This window comes from Salminus brasiliensis, chromosome 22 (assembly GCF_030463535.1).
Source record: "Salminus brasiliensis chromosome 22, fSalBra1.hap2, whole genome shotgun sequence".
NCBI lineage: Eukaryota > Metazoa > Chordata > Actinopteri > Characiformes > Bryconidae > Salminus > Salminus brasiliensis.
In genome coordinates this window covers 25201986-25224180 of record NC_132899.1, presented here as the reverse complement: position 1 = coordinate 25224180, position 22195 = coordinate 25201986, and the positions used below count along the sequence as shown (strand labels likewise).

At 44.1% G+C, this 22195-nt stretch overlaps 1 protein-coding gene across 4 annotated transcripts in view; it reads right to left on the bottom strand.

The window, feature by feature from the left end:
• jmjd1cb (jumonji domain containing 1Cb) overlaps positions 1–22195 on the bottom strand; it is a 151948-nt gene that overhangs the window by 30309 nt on the left and 99444 nt on the right. For all 4 annotated transcript variants that reach the window (XM_072667762.1, XM_072667764.1, XM_072667765.1 and 1 more), the window contains 2 exons: positions 18384–18497; positions 785–890 (listed from right to left, as the gene is read on the bottom strand). In XM_072667762.1, the coding sequence (XP_072523863.1) occupies positions 785–890; positions 18384–18497 (220 nt within the window). The remainder of the gene's footprint in view (positions 1–784; positions 891–18383; positions 18498–22195) is intronic.

Genomic DNA, 22195 nt, shown 5'->3' with positions numbered 1-22195 from the left:
TCCTTCAGGGTCTGGCTGGAGAGCTCTGACTACAGCTCAGACCTGGAATACACAAGTATGCCATTGACTTTTTGAAAAGGGGCGTCTGCTACCACAGCAGCCTCATAAATGGCTGCATAACGGCCCGTGCTCGGCCATGGGAACCAAGCTCCGTCATAAAGGCGCGATATCCGCAGAGTGAACCGGCCTGCCAACTCCATCCCCAAACACTGCAGCTCAATAAAGCAGGCTGGGTCGTTCTCTTTTAATACTGCTCAATACTGCTGCACTGCCCTCTGCCAAGCCAGCAAACCCAGCACATACACAGAAGACACGTGAACACTCCTACACACGGACCTGGGAGCCCTCACCCCACATTCGCAGACTCGAATACAGAACAAAACCACACTTTGCATTTTTTCCCCTCCTTCTCAATTTTCCCCTTCCATCCATTCCTCCACCAGAAACTTTGGCTGGGAGATTCTTTCCATTCTGCCATGCCCTGCTGGTTGCCAAGTTCAACAATTATCTCTAATTGTGGGGCTGGAATGCTGTTGTGGACCTTGTAAACAAGACCTTTTGCCAAGAGCCACCAGAACAGCCTCCCCATACGCAGACACGGGCCAGGTACTGCTAAGCAGCCTCAGAAGCACAGCACATAAACATACTTGCCACACCCACATCCCCACATCAGGGGAGGAAGGGAAAGCACGTGGACGGCTTCTTTGTTAGAAGGAATTCCACAATCCGTAGCTCCAACAAAAACATACCATAATAATTGGATCGTATGTTATGATAGTCTTACCTTGCATAAAAATTTCCTGCACCTTCTGATCCTTCACCCAGCCTTTCACTTCTTCATGAAGCTGTGGATTGTCCCTGAGAACAGGACTCAAGCTGTCCACTTCATCCTGCAAGACATGAGGAACACACAAGCAAGTTAGCATCCAAGGAACATGTGAGCTACACGTGAGCGTGCAGCCACTATTTACAGTCCGTATTTGAGCTTGTTGGTGACAAAACCCAACTGTATCCACTCAGTTAAAGGCATTAGAGGTCATCACCTGCTAACTGCATGCTGGACCCTACAGGCAGTGTCTATTTCCCAATATCCTGCTTCGTTGTTTGTTTTCAGGAAGAATGTAATATTCAGGTTTGTCCCAAAGAAGAGGGAAATCCATTCTGGGCAATTCACCAGGAAAGGACAACAGGAACTATGTCCTCCTCCATGTGTTTCTGGAGGCTCTCTTTTCTCACTACACCTCATTTTAGGTGGAAGTCAGTCAATCACATGTGAGGATTTCACCCTCACATCATTCTCTTGCCAGGCTCTTCTTGTCTTCTAGGGTCTTCTTGTCTTCTCGACCCTAATAGTGACCCTGATTACCTTGGCAGAGAACACCAGCATCCAGACAAAATGGTCTACTGCATAAGGACCACAAGGAACTTGAGGCAGAGTGCTTGCTTGACTCGTAGCTTCTCTTCACACCCAGTTTACAGGCCAACTGCTGATCCTACACAGATCATTTGCTAACTGTTGGTGGTGAAGAGTGATCAACGCCTTGTGGTCCTTTTCTCACTACCTGACATCTCTTCATCTAAATTCCACTCAAATGCAAATGTCATGCTCCTGTCCATCCTCTCAAGGTCATCTCAATGAAGAACCTGACTGTGTTCTCACACTGTTTGCTGATAATGAAATGTCCTACAATTGCCTGCTGCGTCATGTTGTTTAATGCTAGCATCTTTCTAGAAATAATCTTAAACAAAGTGGTACTCAGTGCTTCCTTTGTTTCCCCTTTTGCATGTTTGCACCAGACAAAAGCTTAAAATCCTCGACATACCCCTGTGACCCCTGCGAGAGGTGCATTTATCTGTTCCACAGTCAATCCCCATGCCTTTCAGAGGATTACTAACTAACATCTTGTTGGACTTGATCTAGACATTGATCTACACCCCCTACAAAATGCTCTTTATAGAGCTACTGCTAAGAACATCAATCACCCAACCTTCTCAGGAGTTCATTATATCTACCAGATCTTGCAGATCTCTACTCCACAACAACAAAGGCTGCCCATATTGTCCAGGCATTAGTGATTTCTAGACTGGACTACTACAGACTAGATGTTCTTTCTTCATATGCCACAATCCCTCTAAAAGCTGTCAGAATTGTGTTGCTTGTCTTGTGAGCAACCTCACATGACTCTCTTGCTGAAGCCCTGCCACTTACTTTCCAAGCACTGGTATGTCTTTGGCTGCGAGGCAACATCTGACCTCTGAAACCACTCTATCGTGGTCTTATCTGCTCGAACACTGATCTGTAAATCAGAGCCTGTTTTAAGAGACGGTTAACTCTTAGTTAACCGTGTTCACTTGCTAGGAAGTTCTTTTTACCTAAATGTAGGTGAGACACAGCTGGACTAAGGAATGTTTTTGTGCCCTAAGATACACATGCACTCAATCAAGATAAGATTAGACCTTACTTTGATGTTAGAAATGCTAGAAATCCTCTTTGCACTTTACTTAAACAGCCTGCAAAAGACTTAAAATGCATACAAACTCCAAAACAACACTCTCCATCCAAGACAGTAATAATAACAGCAAAAAACTAAATAAAAATAATCGGCAGGGCGAGAAGGGTGAGCTTACAGTTCTCCCACTGGGGAAAAAAGCAATGAACCAAACAAACACAAACAAAATCAGCAGACTTTTAAAGAGGTCAGTGAGGATGTTGAAGGCTGCAGTGCCTATATGTGCTAACAGAGCTAATTGGAATGCTCTGGCACCTCCTGTGAGTATGTGTTATGCAGAAGATGAGGGTATGAGGAGCAAGCTGGATATTCTCACGCAACCTCTATGCAATCAATGGCGAGCTTCGAACCGCTTTAGGGCAGCACAGAGTGCTGGAAATTTCGATCCCCCGCTGTGCAGCGTCTCAAATACAGATTCCACAGAGTTTCCTAAATTATATCTGCCCAAATGCACACAGAGAAATCATGACTAACAAGACACAAGGCTTACCGTTCAAATTATACTCGAAACACATCGTCATCCGAGCCTCCACGGAATCTGTGTTTAAACACAAACACATTTCCAGCTGAACTTCCCAAATCGGAAAAAGTCCAGGCATTTCGGTTTATGTACCCGAAAAGCTAATGGCCCCTCGGTGGCAAATCAATCCAGAGTTTCCGAGCTCTTTCACACACTCGCTTCTGTAGTACGTTTCCGCTTCACAGGGAGCCTGCAGTCAGCCTGGTGTGTGTGCGAGCATGTATATGTTTGTGTGAGAGTGGTTGGCAGGGGTCAGGCGGGGTGAGAGGGAAATCCGCCCACCACTTCCATTAATTGTTGTTGGTGATGAGGAGTGGGAGGAGGCCAGTAAGGGGAGGGTGTGTGTGTGTGTGTGTGGGGGGGGGGCAGCCTGACAGAAGCAGACTCAGCCTATTTACACAAGCACTCACAGCATGGCTGATAAATGGAAAGAATCATATTGCTTTGCCACACACACACACACACACACACACACACACACAGACACACAGACACACAGACACACAGACACACAGACACACAGACAATATAAAACTATATAAAATAACTGCTTCAAAATCATTGTGATGCTCCATTGACCTGTAATAGGGAGAACAGTGTTGCTATCGTAGGTACTCTGGCCTCGGCACACTGCTAACTGCACTGTGTAACTCTGGTGAAGCAGGTAGGATAACGCTCATAAGAACTGTGTAACGCTGAGTCATGTGTGTGTAAAATCCTGTAATATTACTACTAATATCACCACCTCAGTCCACATGCTTCTTTTACTTTCAGTGCTGGTTCTGCACTTCTCAGCTTAGTAAAGCATGTCCTTAACAAGTGTCTAAAGTGCTAATTCCACATTCCGACTGTAGGGGAAGCCCTACAGGAAGTTCCTAAAATTTCTACATTTTTAATTAATTAGAGGCAGAGATGGCAGAGAGAATTCTGAAAAAAAATCTATGTCTGAATCTTGAGCAATCCTACAGTTTGGCCAAACAGAGAAGGCGGTGTTACTGATTTGTGGTACATTATAGCTACGGCATTGTTTAAATCAATGGTTCCCAACCCTGAACCCTGAAGACCGCATTGTCCTGCGCATTTTAGCGATTTCCTGCTCTAACACGCCACCTTTAACTCAGGAAGGGTGTGTTAATTAGCTGATTAGCTGAATCAGGTGTGTTGGGAGCAGGGTAAACACTAAAACGTTCAGGGCGGTAGTCTTCCAAGAGCAGGGTTGGGCAACAACAAAGATATAGGTTAAGCTTGTTGAGTGGTCTGGTAAATCTCACACAGCTAGATAGTTATGTTACTTTCTTAAGTGCAAGTCAATGTCGTGTTTCTTTTTCCCCCCAAATGGAATGAAATCAGTCCAATCTGAATAAATGGATTTAAACAAAAAATAGATTCTGGATGTTGTTGTGTTGTGAGATCATGCAGACAAATGCAAACAATCAATGTAGCCCATTATCTGGGTTGCATTCATTTACATTTGAACAACTGGGTTGGTTAAACCTTCTTGGGGGCTGTGGAAGCTTTCGTGGCCGCTTGAGAGTAGTAATGCAGTCTACAGGTTCTCCAGGTTCTCCAGTGTGGGCGCCCACTATTTGCATGCCATGACTCAGCGTGAGCACGCCGCTAAAATGAGAGAGCGTTTCCTCCAAGCCTAATGTAAATAAAAATGAAACACCATGTTCCACTCTTACCCAAATGTAATGACATCATCTGATGTTATCTGAATGTCTACCTCCTTCAAAAAGAGATCAGCAACCCAATCTCCAGATCAGTCATTCGTTAGAACAAATGTACCCTAACACACACAGCCAGACACAAAAATAACTACCCTGTGGTCAGTGGCTTGCTGACTGCAGAGCTGCGGGTGCAGCTCCTTCACAAGTGACGCATGGTTGCAAAGCAAAGCCGCCATCAGGCTGGAAATCTGGAGTACACCGTGATTCACACTAGTAAGTGTTCACTCTTCTGCTGCTGTTAGGCAAAAGCAGCCAGAGGAAACCATGAAAAAAAAAAGGAACATGAGTGGCCGTGAGTGGACCTGGCCAATGGGGCACAGGGCAGCCCTGTGTCATCAAGGTTAGCCGTGGTTACTCATAACCAAATGGCTCTGATGCAATGGTTGCGCGTCAGTACCCCTTAGCCTGAACGGAATAGCGTGTCACTTCCCGTTCCTTTGAGAAAACACACACACACACACACACACACACACACACACGCACACAAACGCCTCTATTCCTGTTTCTATTTTAGGCCTGGAGGCACAGAGGGAAATACATGATTTATTTATCGAGCTGCAGGTTCCACTGGGCACTTTCTCTTTCTGTGCTTTCCTGTACAGACCTTCTAAACAAGCAGTTGTCAGAGAATGAAATCTGCAAGTGCTGCGTTTCCCCTAAAGCCTTTCTATATTTCCACAAAGGAGGGGGGGCGGGGGGAGGGGGGGACGTGTAGAAGCACCTTTTATCTTACTTCATAACATCAGCTTACACCCCTGCCTGCCTCTCCACGCCTCTTTCTACCTTTAGAGCCACATTTAAAGGGTGAATAAAAGCCTCGGTAGCCTTTGTTAGACACTGGGCGAACACTGAATGGAATACCAGCACAGATGAAAGACAGTGTGCTATGAACTAGATACAAACAACTACTATTGAACACCTGCAGAACAAATACTTATATGCATCGGGCCTGTAATGTATTAAAATCGCAGCTTTAAAAACACCTTGATGCCATATTTAAATGCACAGAACGGTAAAGCTTGCATGCTTTCGTTTTTACATAGGAAGCACCTCCAAGGACTTGGATACACAAAGGGTTTAAATCAAGGAGGAAAATAAATAAATAAATAAATAAAAAGTTTAATTCAAAGTTGCACACATTTTAAGCCAACAAATCAGTCATTCCATTAACTACCGCTACGAGCAAATGTCCCCAAAAAAATAACGAGACAAAAGACTGTCTCATGGAAACTGGAATATGTTAAAAAGGGAGGAAACGGAAAAGTGAATATTGTTCAAATGAATGGGATGAAACAGAAATTAGATGTTGATAAAATTGGACATTGTTCAAATGGGACAAAACTGAAATAGGGAGATGAATTGGCAATACTGTTGATAGTTAAACCGAGACAAATTGAAATGGGATTTTGTCAAAACGGGACATAAACTGGATTAGGTTAAAATGAGATGAAACAGGAATTAAATAGTCTTAAAAAAGAAGAATCAAAAATTGGATTTTATTAAAACGCAACAAAAACTGGAATCTGTTCAGATGGGATGATACAGAAATTAGAATTTGTTACAAAAGAACAAATTATACTTGGAAGGTCATCACTTTTACAGGCGGGGGTGTGTATAGCCCATGTTAGATGAAACACTGAGAACACACATTAGTGGATCAGCGATGCGACATGAACAACAGTAGATTATTATTATGGTCAGAAGATTAAAGAATTCAAAAGGTTTTTACTATGTGCTGTGAACATCCTGATCAGTGATCACCAGACTGTTCTGTAGAGACCTAATGTAGCTTCCTGGTGTCTTCTGCAATATCCGTATGAGAAACGTCCAAATCATGGTACCAATTAAAATACACTTATGTTGTGCAGCCTCACTGTGAAGAGCTTCAAAGTTCCGATCTCATCTCACCTTTAAAAGACGCAGCTCTGTAATCTGTCTACCAGTTTCCAGCTTCCCTCAATTTTCTGCCAGTGTTCACCCCCACCCTCAATTCTCACATATCTCTTTCTCTCACACACACACACACATCTGAAGGGCAGAGCAGACATCCTGTTCTCTATCTCTCTTTTTTTTTTTTTTTTTTTTTTTAAACACCCTCTCGTCCTCTCTCTCCAGCAACATCCATCACTTTAATGGCAGTGTGTGTTGCAGAATTTTCCACATGGCTCTGGAGTAGAAGACACAGAGGGAGAAGGGAGGTGCAGTTTTTGGGGAAACTGGGAAAGTGCTTCCAGATCCAGAGCTCTGCTCCAGATAAACACGCCTTCCCCTCTCTCTTTTTCTCTCTGGGAACATGGCTGGGTGTGTCAGTCCCAGTCTCCACACCGCTGTCCCAGCCAAGTGCCGCAAACACCACACACACACACACACACACACACACACACACACACACACACACACACACACACACACACACACACACACACACACACACACACACACACACACTTTGGCCACGGCTACTGGAAGCTTCCAGAACACCTCGCCCAGCCTCCGAAAGCCTGTGTTTCAGAAACATCCAAAAGATTGAAGTCAGGGGTTCATTTATACTAAGGTACACAAACGTGGAAATGCCTCAGAACACCTTAAAATCCATTTCAGCATTCCATGTCACAAACTACGCTGGCAGCCAATCACTAAACAGCATGCTAGTCCCTCGTCGCCTCCACTCATAAACCCCTAAGAGATTGTAACCCCGCTGAAAACTAGTATCCGCTTTCATGATACGTGCTGGACAACACCGGCCTCAAAAAGCAGGGCTCAGTCACCACCATATAGCCACCATATATCGTTATATGTCATTATATGATTAATGCTAACTATGGCTATTCACCTTCACTCTAACAGAATCACTAACATTTTAGACTGAACTGTTCCTTCACGTCACCAACAGAAGGCTACCAGAAGGCTATTATGGCATTTGCCTTCACAGCAAATCTCCAAGACACACTGGACGACGCAGAGCCTGCTGGAGAGCCCTGCGGCCATCTGGGCCTGCGGAGGTGAGGGCTCTTATCAGCAGAGGAGAACATTTCACCGGCGGTTGTACGGTACTGACGCAGGGCACTGGAAAAAAGAAAACACGCTCCATTTTGCTCTCCCTTTCGCTGCTCTCTCTCTCACCCGCTGATTCTTTTCATTATCTATGACATTAGCACGCCGGCGCTACTATGACAGCGCTAACTCCGGCTGCTCTTTACAGCAGGCGGAAGCAGTCGGCTCTGAAATAACGGCCCAAATGAACTCCAGTGACCCCCTGGGACGCCTAATCACCGCTCTGTCTGCTCCAGCATCTCTGTCTGCGGCGTAACCAAGACAACAGAAATGATCTCAATGTGTGATATCTATTCTGAACTGTGTGCGTTACCAAAATCTAAAATCTGGAATAATACAGGATTCAGAATTGGAAGATTACTGCTTACATTTATGCAAATTATGGGTTTAGATTTGACTGATATTTCATACTGATAATTGTATTTATGCATTTTTTGGACATCTGAAAAAGCAAAATGCTAAATACTGCATTAAAATATGTGCTTAATTAATTTAACTATTCATAGGTCTATAGAAATACACTATAGGGCAAAAACCTTCTTCAAAGTGGTAACTTTACAGGATCAGCAACTTTCCAACTTACAATGGAGATCAATGGAACACACTTTTATTCCGAGTCATTTGGAGCATTTCTATAGGTCCATTCATTATAATTTATAATTTTTTGGTATTACCAATTTGGTACACCCATTTGTAACTCCCCCTAGCACTAGCAATGCTCCCATCTCTGGGAAGGTAAGGACTTAACACGTCTCCTTCAGCCTTCAGCCACTGCCTCTTTTCAAACTGTCGCCAAAACTGCATTGCCTGGCAGCTGACACGTTAGGAGCCGGCACGTAAGTCCCCAGCTCTACCACGCCAGCTAACAGTCCTGTGCTGGCCAACATCGTGCTAAGGAGAGTGAAATGTGAAAAACACCCATCACTGCACGACAGCGACAATGTGCAATATTTCTCTTTATTGTAATGTGGGTATCAGCATGTGCCCACAATCCCCATATAGGTGCATCCCTACAGTCCAGTCTTACTGAAGCTGCTATAACGGGGCTGTAAGCACTTGCCCTGCCTGCACATATATCCACATCCACGAACTAGAACTTACTGCAGGTCAGTGAAATTAACACCATGTTCATTAAGAATGAATGGCTGAATCTCATTACAGACACGGGCTGAGTGGTCCTGTTCACATTTGCCGGCTAATTCCCTCTGTGTGTGTGTGTGTGTGTGTGTGTGTGTGTGTGTGTGTGTGTGTGTGTATATGCGAGTGTGCCTGCATTACAGTGCTCTATCCTGCTGTGATTCAACAGCTCCAGGCACATGTCAAGAAAAGAATCTTTATTCTAGCCCTGTGTGGCATATCATTTGTTAATCGTTACTACAAACCTGGCTTTTGTCATATTGATATTGCAGGAGACGACAATATGCAAATGATTCTCTAGCCAATCTTTTTGTCTACTCTGACCATCACCGGGCATCTCTGTGGGCGTTTGAATTAATGGAGGTATTCACTAGGCAGGAGGCAGAACTGTTGAGCATTCGAGTAGTCATACAGAGAACATGGGATTGTTCCAGACACGCAGCTGTGGAGCACTGCTGGCTGAATGAGGCTGTTGAAGCTAGATATCCGGCTTGTGCAAAAGGCTGTCTATATGGTAAGGTGTACATTTCAGGACATCCTGAGACCACATCATCTGGTCTCAGACTAAACTGTCTCAAAGACATTTCCCAGCACTTGTAAATCAGGTAGAACGGGCTGGTTTAAACGGCCGATGGCCGAAATCGCTTCAGAAAAGATGTGGTCGGTGCAGCCTAGTGGGCAAGACCACCACCCTTCTTGTGGCAGACTAGGGTTCAATTTCCCAGGCAGGGTAAACACACCTAACTGCACCAAAAAGAGTCTATGGGCAAGGCTCCTAACACTACAAGCTTGTGGGACATTTGCAATTCTACACTTACTGTCCTCCACTGCTCCCCACTCAGCCTTTCCATTTCCACTCTCTCTTCCTGCCGCTCACATTCGCTCGTTTTCCGCTGCTTTTCTTTGGTTCTGTCAAACCCTGCAGTTGCCTGATTGATGTCGCTGCAGTGTTCTGGTTTCAGTTCTCGCTTTCACAAGGGATGCTGAAGCTCCGGCGCTCCGGGACAGGAAACTAAACACCTCTCAATAAGCTAACAGGTCAATTTCACATCTTGCGCTTTGCTGAGCAATTACTCTGCATTGCTAATTACTGGAACGCCAAACAGGCAGCACGGCCCCGATACGCAGCGCTGATAAACAAAGAAAAAATAAAAATACAACGAGGGGGGAAAAATGTTTTAATCGCTCAGAGGAAGAAGAAAAGAAGCAGAGCTGCCTAAAGAACAGCTGAGCCACACAAGCCCGTCACAGATGCAGCTCCAAAGGGGAAAAAAATATCAGGGTATTTCTCCAAATCACAAAGCAGCCTCTGATCTCAGTACTGATCTTTTATATCGGTCATCGGAGAGGACGGGAACGGCACGTACGGAAATGAAAAAGAAGCGTTCTGTTTGCCTGGACACATAAAAGGTATATAAAAGAATATGCGGGGAAGCTGTACTGTTGGCAGATTATAACATCCCCATTTCATTAAAACCAAACTCATCCATTTCATTTTCCATTCTGAAGCAGTTTCTCATTTTAAAGCACTAGCTGCTCTTTTTACATGTGTGCGACAAACAGACTGAAAGACACGGCCCAGAGATCTGCTGAAATAAAACCCCATGTATTGTGTTCATGTTTTTTTTTTTTTTGCTCTTTACTTTAGAAGGTTCAGCTGGGGCAGTGAAAATAAGCAGAAGATGGAGCACTGTTACCATGGAGGCAGAGCAGCACAGGAGAGATGACACAATGCTTGCATCAGACAGAGGAGTAAACAGAGAGAGAGGGGGGGGGCATGGACACAGAGAGATATACAGAAAGAGTTAGAAAGAGACACACGGACACTGCCATGGACATAGGGAGAGAGTGTGGCGGACAGACGGACATAGCATAGAGACACACCGATAGACGGTGTGAGAATTGTACATAGAGAGAGACACTGAGAGAGATGGGCACAGAGACATGGGCATAAAGAGAGAGACAGAGACATGGATGCAGAGACAGACAGAAGGAAAAATGGATGGAAATGGAGACACCGACATGGACAGCGAGACACGTGGACAGCGAGACACGTGGATAGAGAGCCATGGACAAAGCGATAGAGACACAGGCATGGACACAGAAAGACAGACAGAGAGACAGGGTGTTCTCACAGCTGTTTTTCAGAGAAGAACTAAAACGGAAATGTCAGAGACCATTTGGGCAAGATGACGCACACTGAAAACTACAAATTGTTAAGAAAAAGTGCAGCGAGAAAGCGAGAGCGAGAGTGTGTGTGCGCGAGAGAGAGAGTGAGAGAGAGAGATCAGGAGTAATCACATCATAATGGTGCTAAAAGCCTGGTGGAGCTGTGTTCTAATATGATGGTAAATACAGGTGGAATTAAAGAGCAGTGGAGGGGAAAATGGCACGCTTGCACGTGGAGGCCTTTGTTGGAGCGCAGAGACAGCGCTCTTGTTGCTATGGCAATACTACGTATGAGGCGTATGGTGTGTGAGAGAGGCTGGTTGCCGGGGTAATAAACGTGAGTGAGAGAGTGTGTGTGTGTGGGAAGGGTGCGTGTGCAGCATATAGAAGTAGGTGTTGTTGGCAGGATCATGTAGAGAACTCTAGAGGGGAGGGCGGGGCGGGGGGGGTTGGGGCAGCCTATATTGAAGCAGGGCTTTGTTAGCATGGGCCAATACAGTCCTGCTATTTTTGTGTCCAGGGTACAAATGTGGCATGTAGATGCTGTAACAGGAGACATGAGAGATGTGTGTGTGTGTGTGTGTGTGTGTGTGTGTGTGTGTGTGTGTGTGTGTGTGTGTGTGTGTGTACACCTTCATTACAGGGCCTGTGCCAGAGTGATGTATGTCTCTCCTGTAAATGAGGTGTGTATAAGTGTGTGAGAGTGTGTGTGTGTGTGTGTGTGTGAGTGTGCGCGCGTGTGTGTAAGAGAATGCACAAATGTGTGCCCATTGCGCGCACCCCCCTCCCACCACCACCACTGCAGGGTCAGACAGAAAGGTTGTTGTGTGTGTGTGGTGCTGCCAGGCAAGGCCATAGAGAGGCAACACACTCACACACAGCTGCAAGCCCCCTCCCCCTCCCACCCCCTGTGCAGCAATGTCACTGAGTGCTTGGCTCAGTGCCACTGTTACACTCTGTGTCCTCTATACAGTACTACAAAAGTCTGGACAAGTCTCTGACAGGCAGTGTGTCCATGCATCACACACACACACACACAATATATATATATATATATATATATATATATATATATATATATATATATATATATATATATATATATATATATATATATATATATATATATCAAAACAACTATTTAGACACTTTAAAGTGGCTCCTTGTTGCAATGCTGCAGTTTTACACTCTTGAAGTTGTAGATGTTGCTATTGGATATTTATCTTGTACATATGAGCTAATGTTGATACATCAGCACCCTTTGAACGGGTAAATAATCTGGTCTGATACTTAGCCAAGTCACAATTATAGACAGGCTAGAAAAAGTAAGTACATGTTCTGTGTTAATGTCCTCTAAGCTCCAATGATGGAGAAAAGGTGTTTGAATTAAGGAAAATAAGATTGGTCTTAAGTATGAGTATCAAAGGTGCTTTACCCATTAAATAATGATGACAGAAAAGGCCTGGTTGTTGACAAGCAAAAGAAAAATTTGTTAGCGTGAGCTAACCCTAGTGTGAACGATCTGTTTAGAGTGTATGCAGTATTTTAAAGTAACTGAAGACCTTATGGTACGGAAGGTCAGTCAATTTGAACTATAAGATATGGTGAAGCAACTGCTGCCCGCTTTGGAGACTCCTCTGCCATGTGCAAAAATCATGCACCGTGTTTGTTTGTTTTGCACGTCAGTCAAATGATCTTTCCAGACTAAGCGACAAAGCGCATCACATGCTCAACCACTCGTCATGATGTTCATCCCTTCTTTCTGCCTCCCTCTTCAAAACAGCAAACATAGCTAACAATACTCATTCCATCAAGCTGCTCTTTCCACCTTCCTCCTGCTTTTGTGTAGCTGCTGTGGTGGATAAGATCATGGAGTCAGCTGAGTTTAACATGGCAACACAAGAGTTCACTTTTTCCTCCCCAACCACACACTACAACACTCACTCTCTTGCTCTCTCTCCCTCTCTCTCTCTCTCTCTCTCTCTCTCTTTCTCCAACGCTCTAGCCAGTTGGCCTCCAACACAGAGGCTCTATTGTAGCCTTTATGCTGAACAGATTGCAATAGTTCAGCACCCCCTACCCGACCCTGGTTTTCGGAGAGAGGGCATGGAAATGCCAGCCACCTCCCACTGCCCAGCACACTGTATAAGCACTGGATGGGACCATCGCCAGTTTTAATAAGGTACCACGGTATAAACAGCAATAAAAGTCTTACTGTGCCGTATCTGAACCGTTCTGATGACTGTGGAAGTAAACAGTCTACTGCTGCAGTGCTCCTGTAAAGCACAGGGATTATACAAGTATAATCCCAACAGTAAACAGCAGCAGCTGGCCATCATTCGGATGTCATGAAGAAAGATGAAAGGTTCAACAGGAAGCCGGTCAAGATAACCTGTAGAAAAAGTTATTTGGATGGAGGCCCGTCCCGATAGCGGTTATCATTATCAGCCTATCTTTCATATACTCTTTGCAATTATGGAAAGAGTGTAACTGCATTACTAAGCTATTATCAATATATTAAATATTACCATTAAAGTAATAAGATCGCCTCAATTATTTCTGGGACAGTATATAGTTCAAAAGAAATCTATTACAAATAGATAGGCCTATTTGGGTGTAATAATACTGAATATTATAAAACGGCAAAGCTGCAAAACAATGCACTAGCCACAAGCCAATACGTCAGCCCCAAGCCAAGATACACTTGCACAGAGTTTGGCTCAGGCTGATTTGCGAATGGCAATCGTAATTTAAGCACCGGAGCTAGAGGACCCGCCTGCTTCTGACAAATCAGCTGTGTTGGAAAATTATGCTATTTATGCTATTTAATAATAGGACCCATATGAGACACAGATGAGACGCGCTACAGGTGTACCAATCTTCGCTGTTGTTTTTGTGATCCAAACCGTGGTGTGATCCAAATCATCATACCCCCATACTTAACAATACCATGATACTGAGAACCATTTTGCTCAATAATAATACAGTGATGGGCAATTTCTATATTGTTCCATCCTTAATAATCACTGCTGGGGGGGGGGGGGGTAGAATGCAGGAGTGATAGAATTGTGCAGATTGTGGAACGAAGCGGCACATACAGGAATGCATGCAGGGCCCTCCGGGGATGGGAGGAGGGCAGCGGCGGGTTTGAGGAATGCTCTACTGGAGGAATTTCACAGGCTGTGGCTCATGAACGAACTGTGGAATGAAGGAGAGACGGAGAAAGACACGAACAAAGACGACTGCAGCAGCATGTTTAGCGTGGCCCTGTATCGTGTCCTATGGGGGTTTTAGCCTGTCCCCTGCACTGGTCAGTAAGCAATGCTTTTGAACGCGGAGGCCATGTGGGTTTTTTTTTTTTTTACATGCTCACTGGCCCTTTCATTACCCAGCCTGATGGTTTTTACATTTCAGACTCATCCATTGTGAGCCGACGAGGAGCAGCAGTGATTTTCTGAGCGAGCGTGTGTGTGTGTGAGAGCGAGTGTTCTTTTTTTAAAGGCCAGGCAGTCTGACAAGAACATAGTGTTCTGCTGCACACCAGGAGAAACTCGAATGAAAACAGCGACTAAAATTGCCCTGCAGGGGACGGCACATCACACATCGATTTGCTTCATTTATTATAAACTCTTCACATGGCACACTGCTCATTTCTCCTTTCTCTCTACCTCCCTCTCTCTCTCCCTTTTCTTTCTTTTCTCCTCTTAAGTGGAGCCTCAAAATAGCAAGCAGTCAGATGTCTTGTGGCTCATATACAGGGAGTGATCAAACGCAAACCGGAAGTACTGAAGGGCAGAGGTTTTCTGCTACCTAACAACATACTGCCGAGGTTATGCTTGTGAGTTTTGCATCTGAACCTTCCTTCTTCATCTTAGAACAGGAGGTGCTAGAATAAAGTTGCTAACGAATACTGTACTTCGATCGTCACTAATCTTATCTTGGTAACATCTCTCAAGAGGTTCAGAGCAGGTGAGTGGTATATTGTGTTGCTATTACGGCCCGGAGGTTGAGAGTTCGAATCTCGAGCCATGGCACGTTGCCTTCAGCAGCCAGAGTCAGACAGGGCACAATTGGCCGTGCTCTTTCCGGGTGTGATGATGCCGGTCTCTGTTCTCATCACTCTTGGCTGGCAGAGGCGTCTATTAGCTGTGGGGGACCAAACGTTTTTCCCTCTGGAGTGCATCAGCTGGCTAGCGATCGAAAAAAAGGGCAGCGTCTAGCTTAACATATATCAGAGGAACACAACGGGAGGTAATTGGCAGAATCAAATAAAGGGAAAAAAGGGAAAATTGGCTAAAGGAAATTTATAAAGAAAAAAAAGAATTTCTTTCAAAGTGCTTTTGAAAGACATGGATTTGTTTGGCCCAGACTAACCGAGGCGGTTTACTATCAATCTATCTATCCATCTCTGCATATCTGAATAGTGGGCAGCTGTTTTGCATAACCTCAGCACATTATGTGGTATCATTCCACGCACTGCAGCGCAGTTTAAAAGTGGAATAGTGATAGAAAGTGTTATGTGGGCGATGATATACACTCAAACCATGGGATGCATATATAGTTTGTTAAAGGTGATGCCTTTGAAGAAACATTTTTGGTTCTATATAGAACCATGTTTTCAATGTTTTCAAGAGAGAGTGTAGGTAAAGAACACTTTGAAGTCTAAAGGTCTAAAGCATCTTTATTTTTTCGAGAGTTTTTAGGGATTGTGACAGTGCCATGTTTGTTAGCATCATTAGCCTAGCATGTCCTAGCACTGTAAACTAAGGAAGCTCACGTCATATTAAATGTCTTGGCTGATAGACTGTATCTGAAGTATGTGATGAACAATTTGTCTTGGATTTTTCTGCTCAACTGTTATTTAAAATTGTGTAATACACCGTTGGCTGATCATCACTGTGAAATCAACGGATTATGCACATATTTTCGAGGGAACAATATGCAAATGGCCCTCTAACCACTGGCAATTATGTTTACCATGGGCTGTGAACAACCTGACCAATCATCGTTCAGATGTAAATTCATTTGGCCAAAACACTGCAGGGTAAACCTTAACCACACCACACTATTCTTCAATATGTCGCTATTTGTAGCAATATAATCACAACATTAGCTTCATCAGCTCCAACATGATGGTTAAATTTTAAGGGAGGAGCTGCGCTTGATGTTCCACGCAGCCGGGCGTTGTGGCCCCTTTAGGAGGTGGGAGGGAGACTGCTGTAATTTGCTGGCAGATGGCTTTTCATTATCCGTTCAACAAAATGGTGCCGAGGCGAGCCTACGACACTGGGGCTAAAATGCGGCGTGCATATAAATCCAGCAGTGGAGGAATACTACAGAGAGCACCCCTCCTCCATGTGCCTGATGGGTTTGCTTCCTAAGCTCCTGCATCACTGCATTTTCTCCCCCAAAAGATACCGAAAACGTTCGAGTCTGAGAGAGTGGCTTAGTGGGGAATGAGAGGGGGCCGCTTACTGTCAACAGGAATACCGTGATCAGTAGGCCACTGATGTACTGTAGCAATCGTTAGTAAAACTAAATTACTTCTAGAATGGATTAACTTGATGACTATTCTCTGATTAAATGTTCTAATCTAATCTACTGTTATTAACCCTTTTTGGGCTCCTCTCCATTTGCCACCATTCAGAGTTCAAACAAACACAGATTATCCACAGTCTACATTTTCAAAAGTTAAAGCAATTTAAAGGTCTGCATTGTGGAGCTATTTTACAGTGAAAACGTCTAAACTCTGCAATCCCCATGTTTGAACTACCCACCTTTCTTCTAAACATGGATCCTTAAAACGCCCAATTACGCTATTGTTTACTTCTGCTGTTTACTATAAGCGACACACCACCAAAACTATGCAGAAATACTCTCCCGCAATGTGTGTTTAACGGGAAAGTCAGAACTGGTTGAAAATATAAATTTCACAGAAGAGTTTAGCTTTACTGCCAACAGTGCTGCACGTTGTTTCTAGCTTATAACTGGTATTTAACTGTCCACTGAAAACATGAAGAGAAAGGGGGAGCTACGGTGCATGTTAAGAGAATTCAAGGCTTATTCACAGCACTGTAAACAATTATTTTACGACAATACCGGCAATTTTACTCTCTCGGATCCCGGATGCTGGGGGCAAGCAGCATGACCCTACATCTGAACCAGTGGTAGCACCACTAGCCACTCGGGAGCCTATCTTTCCCATAAATTGTCCAGCTGTGTTGTGTATAAAGATATAAAGATAGACGTTGACTGTTACTCGCCATTAAGGTGCTTGGACCAGAGAGCTAAAGACCTGGCTTATGATCACTGTTTATTAATCACTGCAGACTTCTATTAATACCAATATGAATGAAGTCCAGTGCACTGCATAGCTGATTAGGACCGGTAGATATTTCAGGAGGGCAATTTTATGGTATCAATGGCAAAACAAGGTAAGCAATTAGGACTCCCAGTATTGAATATTATAGTAACTGAGCAATCTGACTGTTATCATAACTGTTGCCCGAGTACTCAGATACTTCACATATATGATGGATATGTCCACCAGGCTCTGTTTATTATGAGTGCTATCACAGTTTTTTTTCCTCCAAATCCTGGTCTGTAGCTTTGTAATGCTGCTTTTCCAAGTTCCTACATGACTAAAAATGAGTGCTTCCTTGTCTGTAGCTTCCTACGCAAGCACATAATCCACACTTCCAATCCAAACCACTGTTCATCACTGTTTGAATGTTGGTAGGCCACCAGAGGAACGTAATGCTACTGACAAATGATTCTTTATTATCAAAATACTAATGGGATGAACCATTAGAATCTACCATTTTGCAAAAAGGTGATGCACGGGAACTAAAGAAATTCTGCTGAGAAAACGAACCCGTTTCCCAAGCAAGCTCAGAACAGGTTCTAGTGACAGACTGTCCCATTTAGGAAAGTGTGAAAACCCCTATACTGTAGTAGAGACCAACAAGAAAATAAGTCATCATGCTAAGTGCAAACTAATCGTTGCTGATTCATCAACAAGGTCAATTTTAATTGCATAGTTGTTAATTATAACAACCCTATAAGACTTGGTGCAATATGGAGGAAGATGTATGTAGGCCATGTAAACAATCAGTGAAGCTCTGTCAGTGCCTGGAGTCATCTAGCACCTCACTGTAAACACTATGCTGATTCAATAAGACACCATCATCACCTCTATGTCGCAGCACAACACCCACCCAATAATCAACCCACCCACACAAACGCACACTCTAAGGGGCTCACCTGATAGGGCTGGAATGCTCCGTCGTCGGTCAGGAAGTCCAGCTGTCTGTCAGAGAAAAACTCCACGGCAGTGATGGTGCCCAGCACGCTCTTTCCCACCAGAGGTTTAAAAGTCTGCGGAGAAAGACACACACACACTGTTCACTACAGAGCCAGCACACAAGTGAGGGAATTCAAGGGCTTCAAAAGCAGAACCAATGACTTTGATGCGTCTCTTTCTCTGGAAGACACCCCCCTCCCCACCACCCAGTTCCTCCGCCACCCCAGGCAGCTGATGAGCAAGCTCTGATGTCATCATCCAGTAGTCTGACCGCTGGGCCAACACTCATCAACACCAAACACACAGTCATGTGCCTTGCAGCTATGGATGGAGTGTGTAACTTTGTATGAGTGGCATTTTTTTAAGCACAATATTATTACTAATTTTCATCTTTTAATTTTAAAGCCAAACAATAACAGTGAACACAACAGTGATCTTGAACACCACCATACTAAGAGAAACAACTCTTACTATGACTAGGATGCATTGGGACAAACCGGACAACCAAACAAACCAACCAACTACATAAAGTGGCTGCACACCATCATTTACCAGCCTTTCAGCTCTGCTCCACCGTCCATTTTCTTTAACCTCCACATCTTTACCGTCAGCGTGTTGCAGCTCATCATTTAAGCTTTTATGTTCTGCCGCCATCATGTTGTTCATTTATTTGGTCTGCAACCATGACAACGGAGCTCTGATTGGTCGGCCTGGTTTTAATGCATCCATCAAAGGCAGAAAATAGAGCAGGCTATAATTGAAAATGTAGGTAGTGTTGCAGTCCGTCAGTTTCGGACTCCGGAGTGTGAAAGACTTCATTAATATAAGCGTGTTGGTTTTCGTCCATATAAATCAGACTGCGTGGGAATGAGAGAACAGAACAACATGACTGGCTAAAATACTGCTCGAAAAAGTAAACAAAAATATTGAGGTGAAAATATGAAAATACTGAGGTTATGTCCATAAATATTCACAAAGGTAAAGACTCAATAAAGTAATCTTTTAGAGTTTAATCGTTTGCCCTTGTCTTAATAAATGAATCAAATCACTAATGGGACAAATTAAATGTCGGTATAAAGTATCAGAGAAAAACAGATTTAGCCGCCTCATCATATTTCGTAGGTAACTGTATTCACTCAGCAACTGTTAGGATAAAAGTTGGACCCAGTCTCAGATCTGAAGCTTCTGGGAATCTCAAACCCTCTATTCATAGCAAATCGACCACATGGCTATCAGCACACAGAGACAAAGAAGAAGAGTCAACAGCCTAACTGAATCACCACTCTCCTTTGGGTGACTACAAGCACCAGTGGACAGACAGACGGCATGACCGCAGGCCTCACATGACAGCGGCTGCCATAATTAGAACTGTGCTCTGCCGCATTAGGAGCGAGGCACAAAGCCTTTTCAGGCTTCAGTGCAATTTTCCATGCAATTTCTCCCTTATGTTCCTTACGAGCAGAGAGTGGGCTGAGTAGTTGAGAAGTCAATGTTTGGTAGCCGGGGCGAATTAAAATCCTGTAATAGCCTGAGGCAGAGATCAGGGACCATTAAGGAAGCGTAATGTACTTGTGAAGTAGCTAACAGTGCAAAACAAAAGACTGGACAAACAACAAAAATGACTAAAAAGGACATCACCTGACATCTCATTACATTAACGTACATTAAAGCCACCTTCCCCCCCTCCATTCACCTATAAGGTTACTGTTCCGGAGATATGAGGTCTTGTTCCAACATGTCCATTGCCCATGTCTGTGTAAAATGATAGGATAGTATCTCTTGCCTCTTGACTTGACATTAGACAATAGGCCTTGAGCCTGTGTGTGTGTATGTGTGTGTATGTGTGATCAGCTGTTCCTTTACTTTAGCACTGGGGCTAAGCACTATATCGTCTATACTGAATACCGGTATTGGCGTCACAGCAATATTGATTTGATTGATTAGCCACAGTGGCATTGATCAAATGAGCCGCATGATTAACTACGTTGTTAAAATGATAAGATTCTTGAGGAACTTGTGGAGGTTCTTCAGTTTGACTCAACTGTGGTTCCTCAACGCACCTTAGGAGGTGGCTACAAAAATGTGGCTCCAGGTTGGTGCGATTTAAAGAGGAGTAGAACAGAACAAATCAGGCTAATGAACAAATATTACACCAGGGTTGCACTGCTTTAATCTTCAATTCATGTACACTGAAATAAGAATTAAATATAAGTTCAAATACATTTATCCCTACCAACTTCACAGCCTTTACAGCGTAGGTGTGAAAGTAACTACAGGCAGAAAGCCCCTAATGCATTAAGGAACTGAAATATGATGTGGCCTGGCAGAGCATCAACACAGAAAACACCCTACACTGAAACCTGCACAACCTCCATTCCTTCATTTTTAAAATAGAAAAATACAATCAAAGCCTGGATTGAGAGCGTATTTGGAGCAATGTAAAATAAAAAAATTCTCTATATGAAACAATGAGGTTCTATATCTACCTTAAGAGTAGCACACAAGCAAGGTACCACTCCAATGAGAGTTTAGCACCTTCTCCCTCACCGCCCCACCGTAAATAGGTCACACACTTCAGACAATCACAGACTGAATAGGATTTGCAAACGGAGAACTCTTGATTTCTTCAGGTCAGTCTCCTGAAATGAGACTTTCTACACGGTTTAGATGTTGAATCAAAAGAGCCAAAACACAGGCAGATACAGCTGAACTCTGGCCTGTGTGATGTTTTAGAAATCATTCGAGTACAAAAGCTGATCAGAGTCACCAGCGGGAAGTGCATTCAGTTCGGTGCTGCTGACCACATATCAGTGGCCGGGGGAAGTAGATGCAAGGTCGGAGAGAATTTACGCAACTCCGTGCACCACAACACTTAACTATCTGCACACTGTCGCACAGCTGTAAATCATTCACCTCGTTTTAGACTGTCCAGTATTTAGGATTTGACCTCTCTGAAGGAGCTGTAGTCTTTGCAAAGTCCTACAATCACTGTACACAGGCCGTACACTGTACCATCACTGTAGAACTCCTGCTGCACAGGATTCGTCAGCGGCCAAATATCAATTTCCTCAGTCAGTCCACACGTCCACGACTGCCCCTTCACTGAGTGAGACTGTAAAACCTGCTCAGAGAATAAAGAGGGCGCGCCTGGCAAGCAAGTTCACTGCAACAGGGGCCAAGAAAAGGACAAGCAGCAGGTTAACACAGCTAAAATAAGCAGCTCTATAAAGGAGACTGTGTTTGGCCAGTGGGGGAGGTAGAGGGGGTGGATTGCAGGGGGAGGGGGGGATGGGGGGCGTTTGGCACATCTCTGATGTACTGACACACTGTAATAAAACTCCCGATTACTGCCTCAGCTTTAATTACACTGTGCTGCTATTCATTAGATACATGAATAAAAGTCCTGGGGGGAATATTTTTGGTAATGTCACAAAAGGTGAACGACAGCCACGCCTCGCACTTCAATTTCAATCTGAAATTAACAGCATGACTGCCCGCGACCTGCTGAATACAGGAAGCCGCAAAAAGGACGGGACGCGTGGTGAAGGCATAACCTTGCCAGGTGGGTTCTTAACCATGCACGGCGCATATAAGGTTTCGTTTTAATGGGATCGGGATTTGGTAACAAGCTAGTTACCCCCCCAATTTGGTGCGGAAAATTAACCCACCTGTCCGTACTTCCCCTTTGCACTAGGAGGAGGGTAAAGACTTAACACACATCTCCTCCGATACATGCAGAGCCAGCCAGTGCCTCTTTTCAAAGTAGCATTGC